A 19,367-nucleotide genomic window follows, 5' to 3' on the forward strand; every position below is an offset into this window, starting at 1 on the left:
CCAAGAAAAACTAAGTTAAAAATGAAGGCAGTGGCAGTGCTGCTTACCCAGGCATCCAAATCTGCTGGCTGGGAGGAGGAGAGGAAACCGGGGTTAGTGAGACACATGAGTTCATGAGCAAGGCACAGGTAAGAGATAGTTTAACAGACCAAAAGGAGGAGCATAAAGCACAAGCATAGGACAGAAGTGTGGAAGAAAAGCTACATAAAGATGAATAGAAGAATGTTCCAGCCTGAAAATATCAAGAGCAATAATTCCCAGTGTGCGCCGTAGACCCACGGCGGTCTGCAGAGGTATTGCAGGTGTGCAATTATCAAAACTGATCATGCAGGGTGACAAAAAACTGTGTATTTCTTTATTTGTCTCACCCGTATTCACCCAGTTTGGTCTTGAAGTTAGTTTTCCGTCAGAAGGTCTTTAAACCATACGTTGCCCAAAGTGAGAAGCAGACTTCAATTCTCTTTTGTTTTTTCATTCTAAATTATAATATTCATATATTTTGCCCAGTTTGTTCTTGATGTCTGGGATGATTACTGTAAAACTGCTGGGCCATGGTAAGTGTTTTTTAATCAGCTTCGAACTTATTGCACATCATTTCTTTCATGTGTTGCTTTAAATAAGTGGTGCATAAATGTGGATGGGATATTGTGAACATTTAAGGAGTCCTGCTTCCTTAGTTTTGTTACATTCCATAAAAATATCCACAGACCGGCTGTGATGGAAGAAATATGTGCAAAATAATTATTTCTTCATCTGAATACATGATTAATTGACATTTTAGACGGACAGCATTAAAAATGGTTAATACAGAAGCTGAGAGAAAGACAAAACAGGGGTAAGGAGCGAGCAGGGAGAGCACAGCCTGTTGAGGGTGAGGATGATGAATTTATTATAAAACTTAATTTGCCAGATGTCTGATGCTGTCGCGGGGCGTCATTTTAGCCTCCAGCAGTCTTGAAATCGATCACAATGTGGATGCTGCCGCAAAGTCATCGTGCGTTCAGGAATAACACGGGAACTAGAAAAAGTTCCCACTTGGAAGTGGAGGGAAAAAAAAAAAAAACTCAATGCAGTCCAACTGGAAACTTTCCATTGAGAGGGTGGATACTTATGGAGGGCTTCAAGAAGCGAACATGACAACTGTATTTTTTATTGATACACTGTTCTTATAAATCAACATTATGACTAATATGAATGTAAAAATAGCCAAACCTCATTTGTCTAGCCTGCGTTTTGAGCTCGTAATTCCATACAAGTAGGACTGCTGCCTGTTCATGTAATTGCTTCATTACTCCTGGGGCTTGACGCACTGGCTGCTTGTTATCATGAAATGCGCCTAACTAGGAAACAGGACTTAGTTAACAGTTTACCTGGGGAATACAAGAACATACAAATTTGTGTTTGCATTTGTCCTTGTATCCTACAAGACTAACATTATGATCTTATCTGTATTTCAGCATTTCAACGAAATGTCCCTGATCGCCTTCGTCCAAAGAGAAAAGAAGAAAATTCAGTAGCTCTGTATGAAATCTAACATAGATAACATCTTATTATTATTGTACATATGGTGCACATCTATCGCTCACAGAACATGCTTTACATGCACCGAATAGCAATCTTTGATTGAACGCCAGAATTCCTGATTATTTTCATCAAAAGGAGATCGCTGATACTGGCTGTTGGGATCCAAAAGCAACAAAAACATAACTGTTCTGTCACACCTATGGTTTTGCAACAAAACATTTTTAATTAATATTCTATTGCTTTTATCTTTATTTTCATTGTATTTCCACTCACTTACTTCTCAGATGATTTTGTCTCTAAACGCAAAGGGAAAAAGGAATCATGCTGAGAACAGATATCCCCCTGACCTCCAGACTTCCTGCTGCTTCGCCCCCCTGGGTGAGGCCCGCCTCACACTTTTAACAAAAAAAAAAAAAAAAAAACACTATAAAGGGCAACTTCACAACAGGTGGAGGTTTGCTTTCAGCTTGCAGAGTATTTTTTAAATTGCACTTATGTGTGCATGTTCATTGCCTGTTTTACAGTCCCTCTAAGCAAAACCGAGCACTTGATGCATATCTGTGTTCATATTCTCATTAAGCCATGAATAGAGATGCTAAATATTCTAAAACACATGCAACCAAACGCCAAAATAACATTCAACTCAAACAATTTAACACAGGACGTCGTCCTGTGTCTTGCCTATCCTACCAAGTGCTCCCTGTCTGGTATTAGAGGAAAGGAAGGGGCAGATGACGGCGGTAGCTGGCTCTAATGTTGCCATGCTTCATAAAAACACCATCCAGTTAAATGAGGTGAACTCACAAAGCCAGTCGCAGCAGAATCTGTGTGCATACATGTGTGTTGGGTAATCTGTGTAACGGATACAGCCGATGCCATCTGTTTAACCTCTCTCCTCTTCGATTGCTGGGCCCAAAGTGAATGTGTATGTGTGGACCCCGATAGCGCGATCACGGGAGTGTGGAGGTCCCATTTCCATAGATGAAAGACTCTCAAAGAGAGGTGAAGGGGCTTGTTGTGTATCAGGCGCAGGCAAACACACCCAAGCAGTTTGCTGCAGTCCATGGGCCGTGGCCGATGAGGGCATTTCAGGTGGATCCACTCATTGTTTCTGCAGCTGCAAGCTCCCTGATGAACAGCAGCGAGCAGACTCAGTAGGAGCATTAAGAGTCTGGATCAACTCGGCTGGCCAAGTATTCACAGCCGGAGAAGTATTCCAATACTAAGGCTCATTCTCCAGGATTTCTGCCAAGACTGGGTACACACAATCAGTCTTGATGTGTTCATGCTAAACAACATCATGTGTCATTATGGATGTGACGTCGCTCCTATTAGGGAAAGGCCTTTCCTTTCAAAGCATGACGACATATCTCTGCTCATAAAATTAAGACTGAAAGCATCAATAATGAATTGGAGACAACACACCGTCTTTCAGTTTCAAGAGACAAGGCATGAAATAAAAAGATTCCATGTTTTTCACTCCATTTCAAATTCGAAAGCATGTAGATCCACTCACTTCTTTCTTGTGAAATGGCCTCTAAAGAAGTTGCCTGGCATATACAGGACAGTCGAATGAAGCCAACAGTTTGACATTCTGATACTCAAAAGGGTCCCTAAAGGGTTTTAAAAACCTGAAAATCACCGCCCCTAAAGTGGAAAGGCGCTTGACTCAAGGATAATTCTTTGATTTATACACTTTTAGATCATAATGGACAACTTGCAGTTGTCAGTAAATGTCTTTAAGATTTCCTTAGACCAAAAATCCTGTTGACCCAACCCAACATGCTCCAAAATGTAATGAAATTATTTAGGTTCCTCCACTGGAATGTTTTTCCAATGTGACTTGGAGAAATTTCTTGTCTTTTTTTTCTTCCATCTACTCAGTTAAAGGCCATAACAACAAGCAGGGGCGCATCCATGAGTGTCTTTTTCATATAAACTCGAGATAAATCACATTATTTCATGATAACAAACGGTAGTTAAGGTCAAGTCACATATTCAACTCGAGCGATCACAACCACCCACTTCTCCAAAACTCCTTAATGGGAGAAAAGGGGCTAAATAATTTACCAGCAGAGTGGAATTGATGATGCCCCTTCGACACGAGCGCACCCAATTAATGGATCTCAACATATTTGATTATCTCTGCTTAGCTGAATTATGTTTGCTGGGTGTACCACGGGGGTCACCAGATGCACCGGCTTGGCAACACTTCATGCTTGATTTAGACCTAAAATCTCAACGGTCCGAAAACACACACACTGTGTGTGTATGTGTGTGTGTCAGTGGCAACAGAAAGAACAGAAGCAGCGGATGCGACACTTGACTGGGATTGCGCGAATGTGTGTATTTGAGCGCATCAGTGACAGGAGGAGACCTTTCGGTCTTCGACGGCACCTCACATGGTGTGAAATGCTTCCTCGGAAATCAATTATGTAAATACTGAATTATGCAAATCGTAAATTTGAATAAATCTATGAGTTTAGGGAGGCAAGATTTGGGTGTTTTTTTTATACTTTGATTCAGTAGAGAGAGCGAGAAGAGAGAGTGAGAGAGAAATGAGGATTAGGTTGGAGAATGTCACTGGCAGCGTAGTTGAAACTCCTGATTTGGCTTTTTAATGAGAGAGAGAGAAAAAAAGGTAGAGAGTGAGGGAGAAAGACACAAATACAGGCAGAGAGGAGAAAATAAGAGCTAATTCACTGACAGCTTTCTTCCTGTCACTGGGTATGAGGACGGTAAGCACATTCATCATGTGTGCCAGTAATAAATACCATTGGTACAGCTGAGTGCTTTCACCCCGGCTCTTGTTTGGTCGCTGCTGATGCTTGGCTTCAAACTGCAGAGTGTTTGAATTTGGTCTAAATGACAATATGAATGATGTGCAGTGAAGTAAGCTTTACAATGTTACTGCATCAATTTAAACGAGAAGAGAGAGAGGGAGAGAGATGACTTATGATAATGTACTGCAAATGTGCCTTTTTCTTTTTCTTTTTTTGCTTGGATATAAACAAAGCACAGTGGGACACTTCATTAGTTTCAGTGATGACACAGATGCAGTGAAAGCCGATTAATCCCTTCTCATTTTCTTTATTGACAGAAAGCTAATGTTTGTACATTAATGTGAATTCATGTTCACAGTATTTTTTATTTACTCCGTGGTGTTCACTTTGTCCTCGTGTTCCATAAACAAGTCGAAAAACTGAACTAGAATTAGGACAATTATATCTGTGGGAGCAGTTCTATGTCACACATTGTCTCAGGTTACTATAATAGCAAAGGACCCGTTTATGAGACAAAGCATTCAAGAGAAAAAAGGGAAAACTATTGTTGTGTTTTAGAAGTCTGTTTACAGGACTACAGAATCACTGAAAACGCGACTTTTTGAAAACGTTGCTACTGTGCATGCATGCCATGGCTGTAGTAAACAGTTCTTCAGCACATGTGGGAGTAACAACGATGGCAGCCTCCAGAGTGGCATGGCTCCCAGACAGTCCATATTCTCCTGGGACTTGGTAGTTTTATAGTGGAGTCACCAGCAACAGCAATCAACTCAATCCATATGAACGAATGTGTTCACTGTTAAGGTTTAGCAGATTCTTCTTTGCACTCTAGCACCCACTAGTGGTCCTACATGACAACTACATCTTTTTCAGCCTGTCCGCTGTTTTCACATGAATGAGCATCGTTTTCAAAATACTGGCATATAAACATCAAACTTTTCTGAAACTGAAACGCAAAAATTGTGTTTTCACTTCAAACATTGGTGTGTAAATGGAGCTTAATGTGTTTTGTCACTATGCTACTTCCTGACCCCGTCAGCTATCAGTTATATTCACTCTATGAACCTGCATTCAGGGTTCTGATCCATGACAGTCCACAGTGCAGCTGGTCACATGGTGATAAGTGTCTAGCATCAAAATGCCATTTTAATGCTTGGAGCAGAAATCAAACAATTGGTCTTCCAAAATAATTTCTCATTACTTATGTACAAACTCTCTGGTGAGCTGTCCAAGGTACTCCCTGGACACCCTGTTGGACAAAGTGTTATAAAAGACAGATGGACGTAAGATGGAGAACGGATCCTTTTAAAATACGACTGTATGTGTTATTTACATTATATTCTCTAAACCAATACAGTTCATTCATTCATTATTCTTAAAGCAGAATATTGTGCTTCTGCATGGAGAGCCGGTTCACAACAGGAGTAATCTCTACTTGGTATACACAGGGAGAAGCTTAAAATGTTGTTTGTTGGAGTCTTTCCCCTCGGTTGAGTAAACAGCGACTGCAGGATCTCTGGGTGAGTCTCCAAAGTGGCTCGGTGCACATTTACACATGTGGCGGGGGCTACATCATTAGTTACTTGTCCGAACAGGACTACAGGGCGGTCAGCATGTAACAACAGTGTATTGCTTCATGTCACAGAGGTGAGGCGTCACACAGCCAGAGTTTATTTGTTACACAGTAGCTGCCCACTGCGAGATCCAGATGCCACCTTTCCACTATTGGCAAGTTGGCAGGCTGTAGGAGCAAAGCAGTCTTTCAAGAAAGCAATACATTGTCTTGAATGTTTTATAAGATGCAAAATATGCTGGTGATTGTTTGAGAGAATATGTGGAATTCCTCTGAATTCAAATTTAATGATGCATGTGACCCAAATGTACCATTGCCCTGGCATTTCATGGTGTCTGCAGAGCCAAAGGACGTCGTTCTGATGCCTCCAGTAGTTTCTTGATTAATATGAAGTTTGCATCGTGACTATAGTGAGATCTAAAACTATCTGGACTGTCTCGGTTTTACTAACTTTGTGATTTATGCCCCTATAATGAATTTCACTGTGTGTTTTGGTCAATGCAGGGGTTTACATGGCTCAGAACTAACATTTACCCTGACAATCGATTTGTATTATCAATATACAGGCAGAAGCAGAGGCCCAGTTCCATCAGAGGTCCTGCATGTTACCGTCTTCATGTTCAACCAAATCTTTAATTCTGCATACTCTTTTCATTATTCTGTCAGAAGTTCATAGAGATTTTTTATTTCTCTTCTTGTTTCAGAACTTGTAGGAAGTCTGATCTGTTCTCTTTCTTATTGCACTGCAATGATCTCTATTGAATGAGGGCTTTGGCCATGGTGCACCTTCTCCAGACTGATCTTATCTTAATGAAATGTTGTGAAACGGATTGTTAAGACCGCAGTAAACATTTGATTCAGCTACTTATAAACCTTTATTCTGCCTCTGCGGTGGTTTTTTTCACATCCTTATGTCTTTCTTTCCACAATGACATTTGTTCTTGAGCTATAAGTAAATTACAAAAGCATCTCAAAGCCTCTTATCTCCTTGAACTGTCATAAAACATTGTCTTAATCAATCAGTAAATTTGTGTAGGGATACTTGTGCTGAGCCCCTGTGAATTAAAGGTCATGGTCTATACTCCAATAAAGTTCTAACTGCTGGGAATAGACAGACGTAAAACTAGAGAAGCACAAAGACCTCACTAACAAAGGAATCGCATCGTCGGAAAATCATCAGTCATGCTTTCTGGTGCTTGAAGAAAGACACATCATATTACACTACTCAGGTGATTTTTCCCCTCTGTTTGAAGATGTAAGGCTTTAATCTCGGAACATGATGGTCATTTTTTTTTTTCCTTCATTTTTTTGGGGGAAAACAGTACAGCATGGTGTACAGAGGAGCTCGTCTGGGTCTCCACATCACAGATACACTCCAAAAGCACAGCGTCTTTCAAGCGAACACGACAACCCGTCATATGCGTATGCATGAATCATCGCATTAACACCTGAGGGTGATACACAGACCCCCGAAAAAAAGAAAAAACATGTCTGAACTGACACACAAGCCTGTGTGCACGTACACAGTACAGTGGGAGAATTAAAAGGCATGAATTGGTAAGTCTGACTGTTTGCTCATTAAATGTGTGTTTTCGTCACGTAGTTGCGGGAGGTTAAATGAATTAACACTTCCTCATCAGCCTGCTTTCCCAGCAGACTGTCACTGAGATAGATCACAAAAAAAAATTAAAGCCGCAAGCGGCATTGGACGGGACCTCGCCCTCTGGCAAGGTGGCCCGACTGAGGTCGTCCTCGTACCTTGATGACCGAAGTCCAGGTCACTGGGAACCTTGCTCCTCCATAGACTTCCAGCACCCTCTCACCCACTAACATGGAGTTGTTAGCATCCCCAATCCACTGACGTGGAGCTTTTAGCATCTGTCATCCGCTAACATGTAGCTGTTAGCATCCCCCATCTGCTAACAGGTAGCTGTTAGCATCTCTCATCCGCTAGCAAGTAGCTGTTAGCATCTCTCATCCGTGAGCAAGTAGCTGTTAGCATCTCCCATCCACTCACATGTAGCTGTTAGCATCTCCCATCCGCTCACATGCAGCTGTTAGCATCTCCCTTCCGCTATCATGTAGCTGTTAGCATCTCCCATCCGCTATCATGTAGCTGTTAGCATATGTCATCCGCTAACATGTAGCTGTTAGCATCTCCCATCCGCTAACATGTAGCTGTTAGCATCTCCCGTCCGCTAACATGTAGCTGTTAGCATTTCCCATCCGCTAACAGGTAGCTGTTAGCATATCCCATCCGCTAACATGTAGCTGTTAGCATCTCCTATCCACTGACATGGAGTTGTTAGCATGTCCCACCCACTAACATGTAGCTGTTAGCATCTGTCATCCGCTAACATGTAGCTGTTAGCATCTCCCATCCGCTAACATGTAGCTGTTACCATTTCCCATCTGCTAGCATGTAGCTGTTAGCGTCTTCCATCCGCTAACATGTAGCTGTTAGCATCTCTCATCCGCTAGCATGTAGCTGTTAGCATCTTCCATCCGCTAGCATGTAGCTGTTAGCATCTCGTATCTCTCACCCGCTAGCATGTAGCTGTTAGCATCTCTCACGTGCTAGCATGTAGCTGTTAGCATCTTCCATCCGCTAACATGTAGCTGTTAGCATCTCCCATCCGCTAGCATGTAGCTGTTAGCATCTTCCATCCGCTAACATGTAGCTGTTAGCATCTCCCATCTGCTAGCATGTAGCTGTTAGCATCTTCCATCCGCTAACATGTAGCTGTTAGCATCTCTCATCCGCTAGCATGTAGCTGTTAGCATCTCCCATCCGCTCACATGTAGCTGTTAGCATCTTCCATCCGCTAGCATATAGCTGTTAGCATCTCGTATCTCTCACCCGCTAGCATGTAGCTGTTAGCATCTCTCACCCGCTAGCATGTAGCTGTTAGCATCTCTCACCCGCTAGCATGTAGCTGTTAGCATCTTCCATCCGCTAACATGTAGCTGTTAGCATCTCCCATCCGCTAGCATGTAGCTGTTAGCATCTTGCATCCGCTAACATGTAGCTGTTAGCATCTCTCATCCGCTAACATGGAGTTGTTAGCATGTCCCACGCTAACATGTAGCTGTTAGCATCTCCCATCCGCTAACATGTAGCTGTCAGCATCTCCTATCCGCTTACATGGAGTTGTTAGCATGTCCCACCCACTAACATGTAGCTGTTAGCATCTGTCATCCGCTAACATGTAGCTGTTAGCATCTCCCATCCGCTAACATGTAGCTGTTAGCATCTCCCATCTGCTAACATGTAGCTGTTAGCATCTGTCATCTGATTCAGCAGGGGCCACGGCAATGGATTGCAGTGCGGGAAGCTCCATTGCCGTGGCCCCCGCTGAATCGGTTGGATTTAAATAACTTCTGAAGGAATCCAAGCTGCACCATGTTTGTCTGAGTGAGTATATGAGCAGGCACACACCTATAAATAAGGTCCAGGTATCAAAAAAACCGGAGTTGCCCTTTAACACTGTTGAATTTGAAATTATCCCTGTGCTTTGTTAAAAATGTCATATTTTGCAAAAATATGGGGTGTGAGGCTCTGATTTTGATAGTCATGTCTGCTCCACTATGTCAAACACCAATATATCCATGTGAGTGTGATTCCATACATTCATTTGCCTGTTTGAGCAGCAATCCATCACTCGTGTGATTTATGGTCACGGAGCGCCATCTACTGTGGAAAGCAGGGACAACATGCAGAATGTTTTACAGCAGCTCTCAGATCAGCCCTGAGGCTCAATGCCCATATATGGCATAAGTAGGTCACATGATGTTAGAGTGTGACTCGGCAGACACACAGTTTCTCTTTGGTCAAAACAGCTGGGGAAATGCATTTCCGTGGACCAAAGTGAGCAAACAATGTCAGAAAGTGATAGGAAATGTAGTTGTCTTTCACTGTAGAGCTTTTCAGAGCAGTCAGACTTATAGTTTTGAAACGGGAGGCTTAATTGATGAAGAAGGAGAGAGTTTTTGAGCAAAATTTGAGCAAAATTTTGAGCAGAAAGTGTGAATGACGGACTTCCTGTTGCATTTAGGTCATAGGCACGAGTGAGAAAGTTGTAGATCTCGATGAGACGAACGCGTGCATATGTTTCTTTTCTCTGTACCACACTGTGAAGGGTGAAACAGTCCATATTAGTGGTTTTTGAGTGAAAAGTGTTTTGAGGCACATTTGATTTGACAGGAAATAGCGGACTTCCTGTTGGATTTAGGTATAGGTATGTCTCTTGGTAAATTGTAGAGCTCGATGAGACGAACTCATCCATGTTGATTTTATTTCTCTGCGACATTCGTGCGGGTCGCACTGTCCATTGTAGTGTTGCAAGTGCGTTTTCAGACTTCAAACTTTAAGGGTTAATAAAATCCACACCCTGAGACTTTTGAAAAAGTTTTTAACAACTTTCGGAGAGACACTTGTCCTCTTTTATTTGGCACCAACCTGACGTCTCCACGACAAGCGGTCTCGGAGCAGATAATTTTTAAAGGAGGAGTCATTTTTTGCCAAATTTTACACTGAAAGGGAAATAGTGGACTTCCTGTTGGGTTTAGGACATTTTTGTCAATGAGAGACTTTTAGATCTCGAGGAGACGAACGCATCCACATCGATTTGGTCTCTCTGCGACATTCCTAATGGTTGCTGTGGCTATTTTACTGTTTCTAGGTGGCGCTAGAGAGCAGATGAGGTTATAGGGTTAATTTTTTCATTATATCAAGTGCCCACCGGTCCGGATGTCCGTGCCAAATTTGGTGAGTTTTCGTGCATGTTTAGGGGGTCAAATTAGTGCTCGAGCGCGACAGTAAAATAATAAGAAAAAAGCCGCAAGCGGCATTGGACGGGACCTCGCCCTCTGGCAAGGTGGCCCCACTGAGGCCGTCCTTGCACCTTGATGACTGAAGTCCAGGTCACTGGGAACCTTGCTCCTCCATAAACATCCATTTACATGACTTGACCTCATTATGTGTTGTAAATGGGCTTTTATTTTGAAGGAATTTTGACCTTATAATTTGGAAACACAGTACATGCTTCCACTAACACTGTTTACCCCAAAATTACGAAGCTGCTTTGTTAAAAATGTCATTTTTTGCAAAAATGTGACTTTTAATTTGAAGGGGCGTGAGGCTTTTATTTTGGTAGTCATGTCTGCTCCACTTTTGCAAAAAGTGCAAGTCAAAGCCTCCCTATGCACGAGTGCATGAGGCTTCACCTATCTCCGTTTCTTACCCCCATGCCACACAGCCACTGTGAGTAGTGAAAGCTGCAGTTGCAGTGGGGGGGGAGGGGAGACCTGTGTTCGACACACTGCCCCATTCTATATATGCCGAGCAACTGGTTCGAAGGTCGTATGTACTATTTTCAAGGTGTTCGGTATGACCCGGCCGGGACGCGAACTCACAACCTTGTGGTTGGGAGGCGGATGCTCTACCACTCAGCCATCACTCCGGCAGAGAAGTAAGTGATTCCACTAACACTATTCAATACAATACAATCCACTTTATTTCTATGGCACATTTAACCAACAGATGCTTCCAAAGTGCTGCACAGCAGAATAAAAACTACAATGGGATATAAAACTGAGAAATAAATCCATCAGAACAAAAAGAAAATTCAAAGATATGTAAAAAAAAAAAAGAAAAGAAAAAAAACCTGTTGAACCTGAAATTATGAACATGCTTTGTTAAAAATGTCATTTTTTGCAAACGTGACTTATTTTGAACGGGTGTGAGGCTTTTTATTTTGATAGTCATGTGTTCTTTGCTTTCACGAACACCAATATATCCATTTGAGTGTCAGAGTAGCGTTATTCCATACATCCCATTGTCTGTCTGTGCATCCACGTATCCATCCATCCATCATTTATCCACCAACTTAAAGACTGATTTCAGGTGTATGGTGTGTATCAGGTGACATTTCTGCAGGGTGACAGCTGTTTAGATCATTCCAATGTGTTTCAAGTGTTGCTTCCTCAGTGGCTTGCTGCTGCAGGGGCACTGTTGCTTCAGTCATGTGTGATTTGTGGTCACGGTGCGCCATCTACTGTGGAAAGCAGGTACAACATGCAGAATGTTTTACAGCAGCTCTCAGATCAGCCCAGAGCAGCTGCTATGCCCATATATGGCTTAAGTAGGTCACATGATGTTAGAGTGTGACTCGGCAGACACACAGTTTCTCTTTGGTAAAAACAGCTGGTCTTGGCATTCCCGTTGCCCAAAATGAAAAAAACACCCTCAACTTTGATAGGCATTTTAGTTGTCTTTACATATTTCAAGTTTTCAGAGCATTCAGACTTATAATTTTGACCATGGAAGCCTTAATTGGTGAAGAAGGAGAGAGTTTTTGAGCAAAAATGTACAATAAAAGTGTGAATGACGGACTTCCTGTTTGATTTAGGTCATGGGTACGAGTGAGTAAGTTGTAGATCTCGATGAGACGAACGCGTGCATATGTTTCTTTTCTCTGTACGACACTGTGAAGGGTGAAACAGTCCATATTAGTGGTATTTGAGTGAAAAGTGTTTTGAGGCACATTTGATTTGACAGGAAATAACGGACTTCCTGTTGGATTTAGGTATAGGTATGTCTCTTGGTAAATTGTAGAGCTCGATGAGACAAACTCATCCATGTTGATTTTATTTCTGTGCGACATTCGTGCGGGTCGCACTGTCCATTGTAGTGTTGCAAGTGCGTTTTCAGACTTCAAACTTTAAGGGTTAATAAAATCCACACCCTGAGACTTTTGAAAAAGTTTTGAACATCGTCGGAAGAGAAACTTGTCCTCTTTTATTTGGCACCACCCTGACGTCTCCACGACAAGCGGTCTCGGAGCAGATAATTTTTAAAGGAGGAGTCATTTTTTGCCAAATTTTACACTGAAAGGGAAATAGTGGACTTCCTGTTGGGTTTAGGACATTTTTGTCAATTAGAGATTTTTAGATCTCGAGGAGACGAACACATCCACATCGATTTGGTCTCTCTGCGACATTCCTAATGGTTGCTGTGGCTATTTTACTGTTTCTAGGTGGCGCTAGAGAGCCAATTGGGTTATGGGGTTAATTTTTCCACTTTATAAAATTTTTCGCCAGTCTGGATGTGCCTGCCAAATTTGGTGAGTTTTCGTGCATGTTGAGGGGCTCAAATAAGCAATTTACTTCCGGGCAGTAAAATAATTAAAGCCGCAAGCGGCATTGGACGGGACCTCGCCCTCTGGCAAGGTGGCCCGACTGAGGTCGTCCTCGTACCTTGATGACCGAAGTGCAAGTCACTGGGAACCTTGCTCCTCCATAGACTTCCAGCACCCTCTCACCCACTAACATGGAGCTGTTAGCATCTCCTATCCTCTGACATGGAGTTGTTAGCATCTCCCGTCCGCTAACATGTAGCTGTTAGCATCTGTCATCCGCTAACATGTAGCTGTTAGCATCTCCCATCCGCTAACAGGTAGCTGTTAGCATCTCCCATCCGCTAACAGGTAGCTGTTAGCATCTCCCATCTGCTAACAGATAGCTGTTAGCATCTCCTATCCACTGACATGGAGTTGTTAGCATGTCCCACCCACTAACATGTAGCTGTTAGCATCTGTCATCCGCTAACATGTAGCTGTTAGCATCTCCCATCCGCTAACATGTAGCTGTTAGCATCTCCCATCCGCTAACATGTAGCTGTTAGCATCTCCCATCCGCTAGCATATAGCTGTTAGCATCTCGTATCTCTCACCCGCTAGCATGTAGCTGTTAGCATCTCCCATCCGCTAACATGTAGCTGTTAGCATCTCTCATCCGCTAGCATGTAGCTGTTAGCATCTCCCATCCGCTAACATGTAGCGATTAGCATCTTCCATCCGCTAACATGTAGCTGTTAGCATCGTCCATCCGCTAGCATGTAGCTGTCAGCATCTCCTATCCGCTAACATGGAGTTGTTAGCATGTCCCACCCACTAACATGTAGCTGTTAGCATCTGTCATCTGATTCAGCAGGGGCCACGGCAATGGAGTTGCAGTGCGGGAAGCTCCATTGCCGTGGCCCCCGCTGAATCGGTTGGATTTAAATAACTTCTGAAGGAATCCAAGCTGCACCATGTTTGTCTGAGTGAGTATATGAGCAGGCACACACCTATAAATAAGGTCCAGGTATCAAAAAAACCAGAGTTGCCCTTTAACACTGTTGAATTTGAAATTATCCATGCCATTGTCTGTCTGTGCATCAATCTATCCATGCATTCATCCATCCATCCATCATTTATCCACCTATTAAAGACTGATTTCAGGTGTATAGTGTGTGTCAGGTGATATTTCTGCAGGGTGACAGCTGTTTGGACCATTCCAATGTGTTTCAAGTGTTGCTTCCTCAGTGGCTTGCTGCTGCAGGGGCACTGTTGCTTCAGTCATGTGTGATTTGTGGTCACGGTGCGCCATCTACTGTGGAAAGCAGGGACAACATGCAGAATGTTTTACAGCAGCTCTCAGATCAGCCCTGAGGCTCTATGCCCATATATGGCATAAGTAGGTCACATGATGTTAGAGTGTGACTCGGCAGACACACAGTTTCTCTTTGGTCAAAACAGCTGGGGAAATGCATTTCCGTGGACCAAAGTGAGCAAACAATGTCAGAAAGTGATAGGAAATTTAGTTGTCTTTCACTGTAGAGCTTTTCAGAGCAGTCAGACTTATAGTTTTGAAACGGGAGGCTTAATTGATGAAGAAGGTGAGATTTTTGAGCAAAATTTGAGCAAAATTTTGAGCAGAAAGTGTGAATGACGGACTTCCTGTTTGATTTAGGTCATAGGCACGAGTGAGAAAGTTGTAGATCTCGATGAGTCGAACGCGTGCATATGTTTCTTTTCTCTGTACCACACTGTGAAGGGTGAAACAGTCCATATTAGTGGTTTTTGAGTGAAAAGTGTTTTGAGGCACATTTGATTTGACAGGAAATAACGGACTTCCTGTTGGATTTAGGTATAGGTATGTCTCTTGGTAAATTGTAGAGCTCGATGAGACGGACTCATCCATGTTGATTTTATTTCTCTGCGACATTCGTGCGGCTCGCACTGTCCATTGTAGTGTTGCAAGTGCGTTTTCAGACTTCAAACTTTAAGGGTTAATAAAATCCACACCCTGAGACTTTTGAAAAAGTTTTTAACAACTTTGGGAGAGACACTTGTCCTCTTTTATTTGGCACCAACCTGATGTCTCCACGACAAGCGGTCTCGGAGCAGATAATTTTTAAATGAGGAGTCATTTTTTGCCAAATTTTACACTGAAAGGGAAATAGCGGACTTCCTGTTGTATTTACGTGAAAATTAGCAAGGTCGTTATTTATAGATCTCGAGGAGACGAACGCGTGAGTGGTGATTTGATCTCTCTACGACATTCCTGTGGGCCGTGATGGCTATTTTACTGTTTCTAGGTGGCGCTAGAGAGCGAATGGGGTTATGGGGTTAATTTTTTCATTTTATCAAAGGTACCACCGGTCCAGATGTGCGTGTCAAATTTGATGAGTTTTCATGCATGTTTAGGGGGTCAAATTAATGCTCGAGCGCGACAGTAAAATAATAATAATAATTAAAGCCGCAAGCGGCATTGGACGGGACCTCGCCCTCTGGCAAGGTGACCCGACTGAGGTCGTCCTCGTACCTTGATGACCGAAGTCCAGGTCACTGGGAACCTTGCTCCTCCATAGACTTCCAGCACTTTCTCACCCACTAACATGGAGTTGTTAGCATCCCCAATCCACTGACGTGGAGCTTTTAGCATCTGTCATCCGCTAACATGTAGCTGTTAGCATCCCCCATCTGCTAACAGGTAGCTGTTAGCATCTCTCATCCGCTAGCAAGTAGCTGTTAGCATCTCTCATCCGTGAGCAAGTAGCTGTTAGCATCTCCCATCCACTCACATGTAGCTGTTAGCATCTCCCATCCGCTCACATGCAGCTGTTAGCATCTCCCTTCCACTATCATGTAGCTGTTAGCATCTCCCATCCGCTATCATGTAGCTGTTAGCATATGTCATCCGCTAACATGTAGCTGTTAGCATCTCCCATCCGCTAACATGTAGCTGTTAGCATCTCCCGTCCGCTAACATGTAGCTGTTAGCATTTCCCATCCGCTAACAGGTAGCTGTTAGCATCTCCCATCCGCTAACATGTAGCTGTTAGCATCTCCTATCCACTGACATGGAGTTGTTAGCATGTCCCACCCACTAACATGTAGCTGTTAGCATCTGTCATCCGCTAACATGTAGCTGTTAGCATCTCCCATCCGCTAACATGTAGCTGTTAGCATCTCCCATCTGCTAGCATGTAACTGTTAGCGTCTTCCATCCGCTAACATGTAGCTGTTAGCATCTCTCATCCGCTAGCATGTAGCTGTTAGCATCTTCCATCCGCTAGCATGTAGCTGTTAGCATCTCGTATCTCTCACCCGCTAGCATGTAGCTGTTAGCATCTCTCACCCGCTAGCATGTAGCTGTTAGCATCTCTCACGTGCTAGCATGTAGCTGTTAGCATCTTCCATCCGCTAACATGTAGCTGTTAGCATCTCCCATCCGCTAGCATGTAGCTGTTAGCATCTTCCATCCGCTAACATGTAGCTGTTAGCATCTCCCATCTGCTAGCATGTAGCTGTTAGCATCTTCCATCCGCTAACATGTAGCTGTTAGCATCTCCTATCCGCTAACATGGAGTTGTTAGCATGTCCCACCCACTAACATGTAGCTGTTAGCATCTGTCATCCGCTAACATGTAGCTGTTAGCATCTCCCATCCGCTAACATGTAGCTGTTAGCATCTCCCATCCGCTAACATGTAGCTGTTAGCATCTGTCATCTGATTCAGCAGGGGCCACGGCAATGGATTGCAGTGCGGGAAGCTCCATTGCCGTGGCCCCCGCTGAATCGGTTGGATTTAAATAACTTCTGAAGGAATCCAAGCTGCACCATGTTTGTCTGAGTGAGTATATGAGCAGGCACACACCTATAAATAAGGTCCAGGTATCAAAAAAACCGGAGTTGCCCTTTAACACTGTTGAATTTGAAATTATCCCTGTGCTTTGTTAAAAATGTCATATTTTGCAAAAATATGGGGTGTGAGGCTCTGATTTTGATAGTCATGTCTGCTCCACTATGTCAAACACCAATATATCCATGTGAGTGTGATTCCATACATTCATTTGCCTGTTTGAGCAGCAATCCATCACTCGTGTGATTTATGGTCACGGAGCGCCATCTACTGTGGAAAGCAGGGACAACATGCAGAATGTTTTACAGCAGCTCTCAGATCAGCCCTGAGGCTCTATGCCCATATATGGCATAAGTAGGTCACATGATGTTAGAGTGTGACTCGGCAGACACACAGTTTCTCTTTGGTCAAAACAGCTGGGGAAATGCATTTCCGTGGACCAAAGTGAGCAAACAATGTCAGAAAGTGATAGGAAATTTAGTTGTCTTTCACTGTAGAGCTTTTCAGAGCAGTCAGACTTATAGTTTTGAAACGGGAGGCTTAATTGATGAAGAAGGAGAGAGTTTTTGAGCAAAATTTGAGCAAAATTTTGAGCAGAAAGTGTGAATGACGGACTTCCTGTTGCATTTAGGTCATAGGCACGAGTGAGAAAGTTGTAGATCTCGATGAGACGAACGCGTGCATATGTTTCTTTTCTCTGTACCACACTGTGAAGGGTGAAACAGTCCATATTAGTGGTTTTTGAGTGAAAAGTGTTTTGAGGCACATTTGATTTGACAGGAAATAGCGGACTTCCTGTTGGATTTAGGTATAGGTATGTCTCTTGGTAAATTGTAGAGCTCGATGAGACGAACTCATCCATGTTAATTTTATTTCTCTGCGACATTCGTGCGGGTCGCACTGTCCATTGTAGTGTTGCAAGTGCGTTTTCAGACTTCAAACTTTAAGGGTTAATAAAATCCACACCCTGAGACTTTTGAAAAAGTTTTTAACAACTTTGGGAGAGACACTTGTCCTCTTTTATTTGGCACCAACCTGACGTCTCCACGACAAGCGGTCTCGGAGCAGATAATTTTTAAAGGAGGAGTCATTTTTTGCCAAATTTTACACTGAAAGGGAAATAGTGGACTTCCTGTTGGGTTTAGGACATTTTTGTCAATGAGAGACTTTTAGATCTCGAGGAGACAAACGCATCCACATCGATTTGGTCTCTCTGCGACATTCCTAATGGTTGCTGTGGCTATTTTACTGTTTCTAGGTGGCGCTAGAGAGCAGATGAGGTTATAGGGTTAATTTTTTCATTATATCAAGTGCCCACCGGTCCGGATGTCCGTGCCAAATTTGGTGAGTTTTCGTGCATGTTTAGGGGGTCAAATTAGTGCTCGAGTGCGACAGTAAAATAATAAGAAACAAACGGACGAAGAACAATAGAGGCCTTGCCCTCAGGCAAGGTGGCCTCAGTTGAGGCCACCTCGCCCTCGGGCTCGGTCCCTAATTAAAGCCGCAAGCGGCATTGGACGGGACCTCGCCCTCTGGCAAGGTGGCCCGACTGAGGTCGTCCTCGTACCTTGATGACCGAAGTCCAAGTCACTGGGAACCTTGCTCCTCCATAGACTTCCAGCACCCTCTCACCCACTAACATGGAGTTGTTAGCATCCTCCATCCACTGACGTGGAGCTTTTAGCATCTCTCACCCGCTAGCATGTAGCTGTTAGCATCTTCCATCCGCTAACATGTAGCTGTTAGCATCTCTCACCCGCTAGCATGTAGCTGTTAGCATCTCTCATCCGCTAACATGTAGCTGTTAGCTTCTCCCATCCGCTAACATGTAGCTGTTAGCATCTCCCATCCGCTAACATGTAGCTGTTAGCATCTCCCATCCGCTAACATGTAGCTGTTAGCATCTCCCGTTTGCTAACATGTAGCTGTTAGCATCTCCCATCCGCTAACATGTAGCTGTTAGCATCTCCCATCCGCTATCATGTAGCTGTTAGCATCTGTCATCCGCTAACATGTAGCTGTTAGCATCTCCCATCCGCTAACAGGTAGCTGTTAGCATCTCCTATCCACTGACATGGAGTTGTTAGCATGTCCCACCCACTAACATGTAGCTGTTAGCATCTGTCATCCGCTAACATGTAGCTGTTAGCATCTCCCATCCGCTAACATGTAGCTATTAGCATCTCCATCCGCTAACATGTAGCTGTTAGCATCTCCCATCTGCTAGCATGTAGCTGTTAGCATCTTCCATCCGCTAGCATATAGCTGTTAGCATCTCGTATCTCTCACCCGCTAGCATGTAGCTGTTAGCATCTCTCACCCGCTAGCATGTAGCTGTTAGCATCTTCCATCCGCTAGCATGTAGCTGTTAGCATCTCTCACCCGCTAGCATGTAGCTGTTAGCATCTTCCATCCGCTAGCATGTAGCTGTTAGCATCTCCCATCCGCTAGCATGTAGCTGTTAGCATCTTCCATCCGCTAACATGTAGCTGTTAGCATCTCCCATCCGCTAGCATGTA

The 19,367-nt window shown here is 43.5% G+C and overlaps 1 protein-coding gene across 2 annotated transcripts in view; it reads right to left on the minus strand.

Annotated features, from left to right (window-relative positions):
• The window catches only part of chchd6b (coiled-coil-helix-coiled-coil-helix domain containing 6b), an 80,163-nt gene that overhangs the window by 40,046 nt on the left and 20,750 nt on the right, over positions 1 to 19,367 (minus strand). The window contains exon 5 of one of the 2 annotated variants that reach the window (XM_030092243.1): positions 48 to 68. The exons of the other annotated variant lie outside the window; for it this stretch is intronic. Coding sequence (XP_029948103.1) covers positions 48 to 68 — 21 coding nt within the window. The remainder of the gene's footprint in view (positions 1 to 47; positions 69 to 19,367) is intronic. 2 annotated transcript variants of the gene reach the window in all.

The sequence above is a fragment of the Salarias fasciatus genome, chromosome 5, assembly GCF_902148845.1.
Source record: "Salarias fasciatus chromosome 5, fSalaFa1.1, whole genome shotgun sequence".
Classification (NCBI taxonomy): Eukaryota; Metazoa; Chordata; class Actinopteri; order Blenniiformes; family Blenniidae; genus Salarias; species Salarias fasciatus.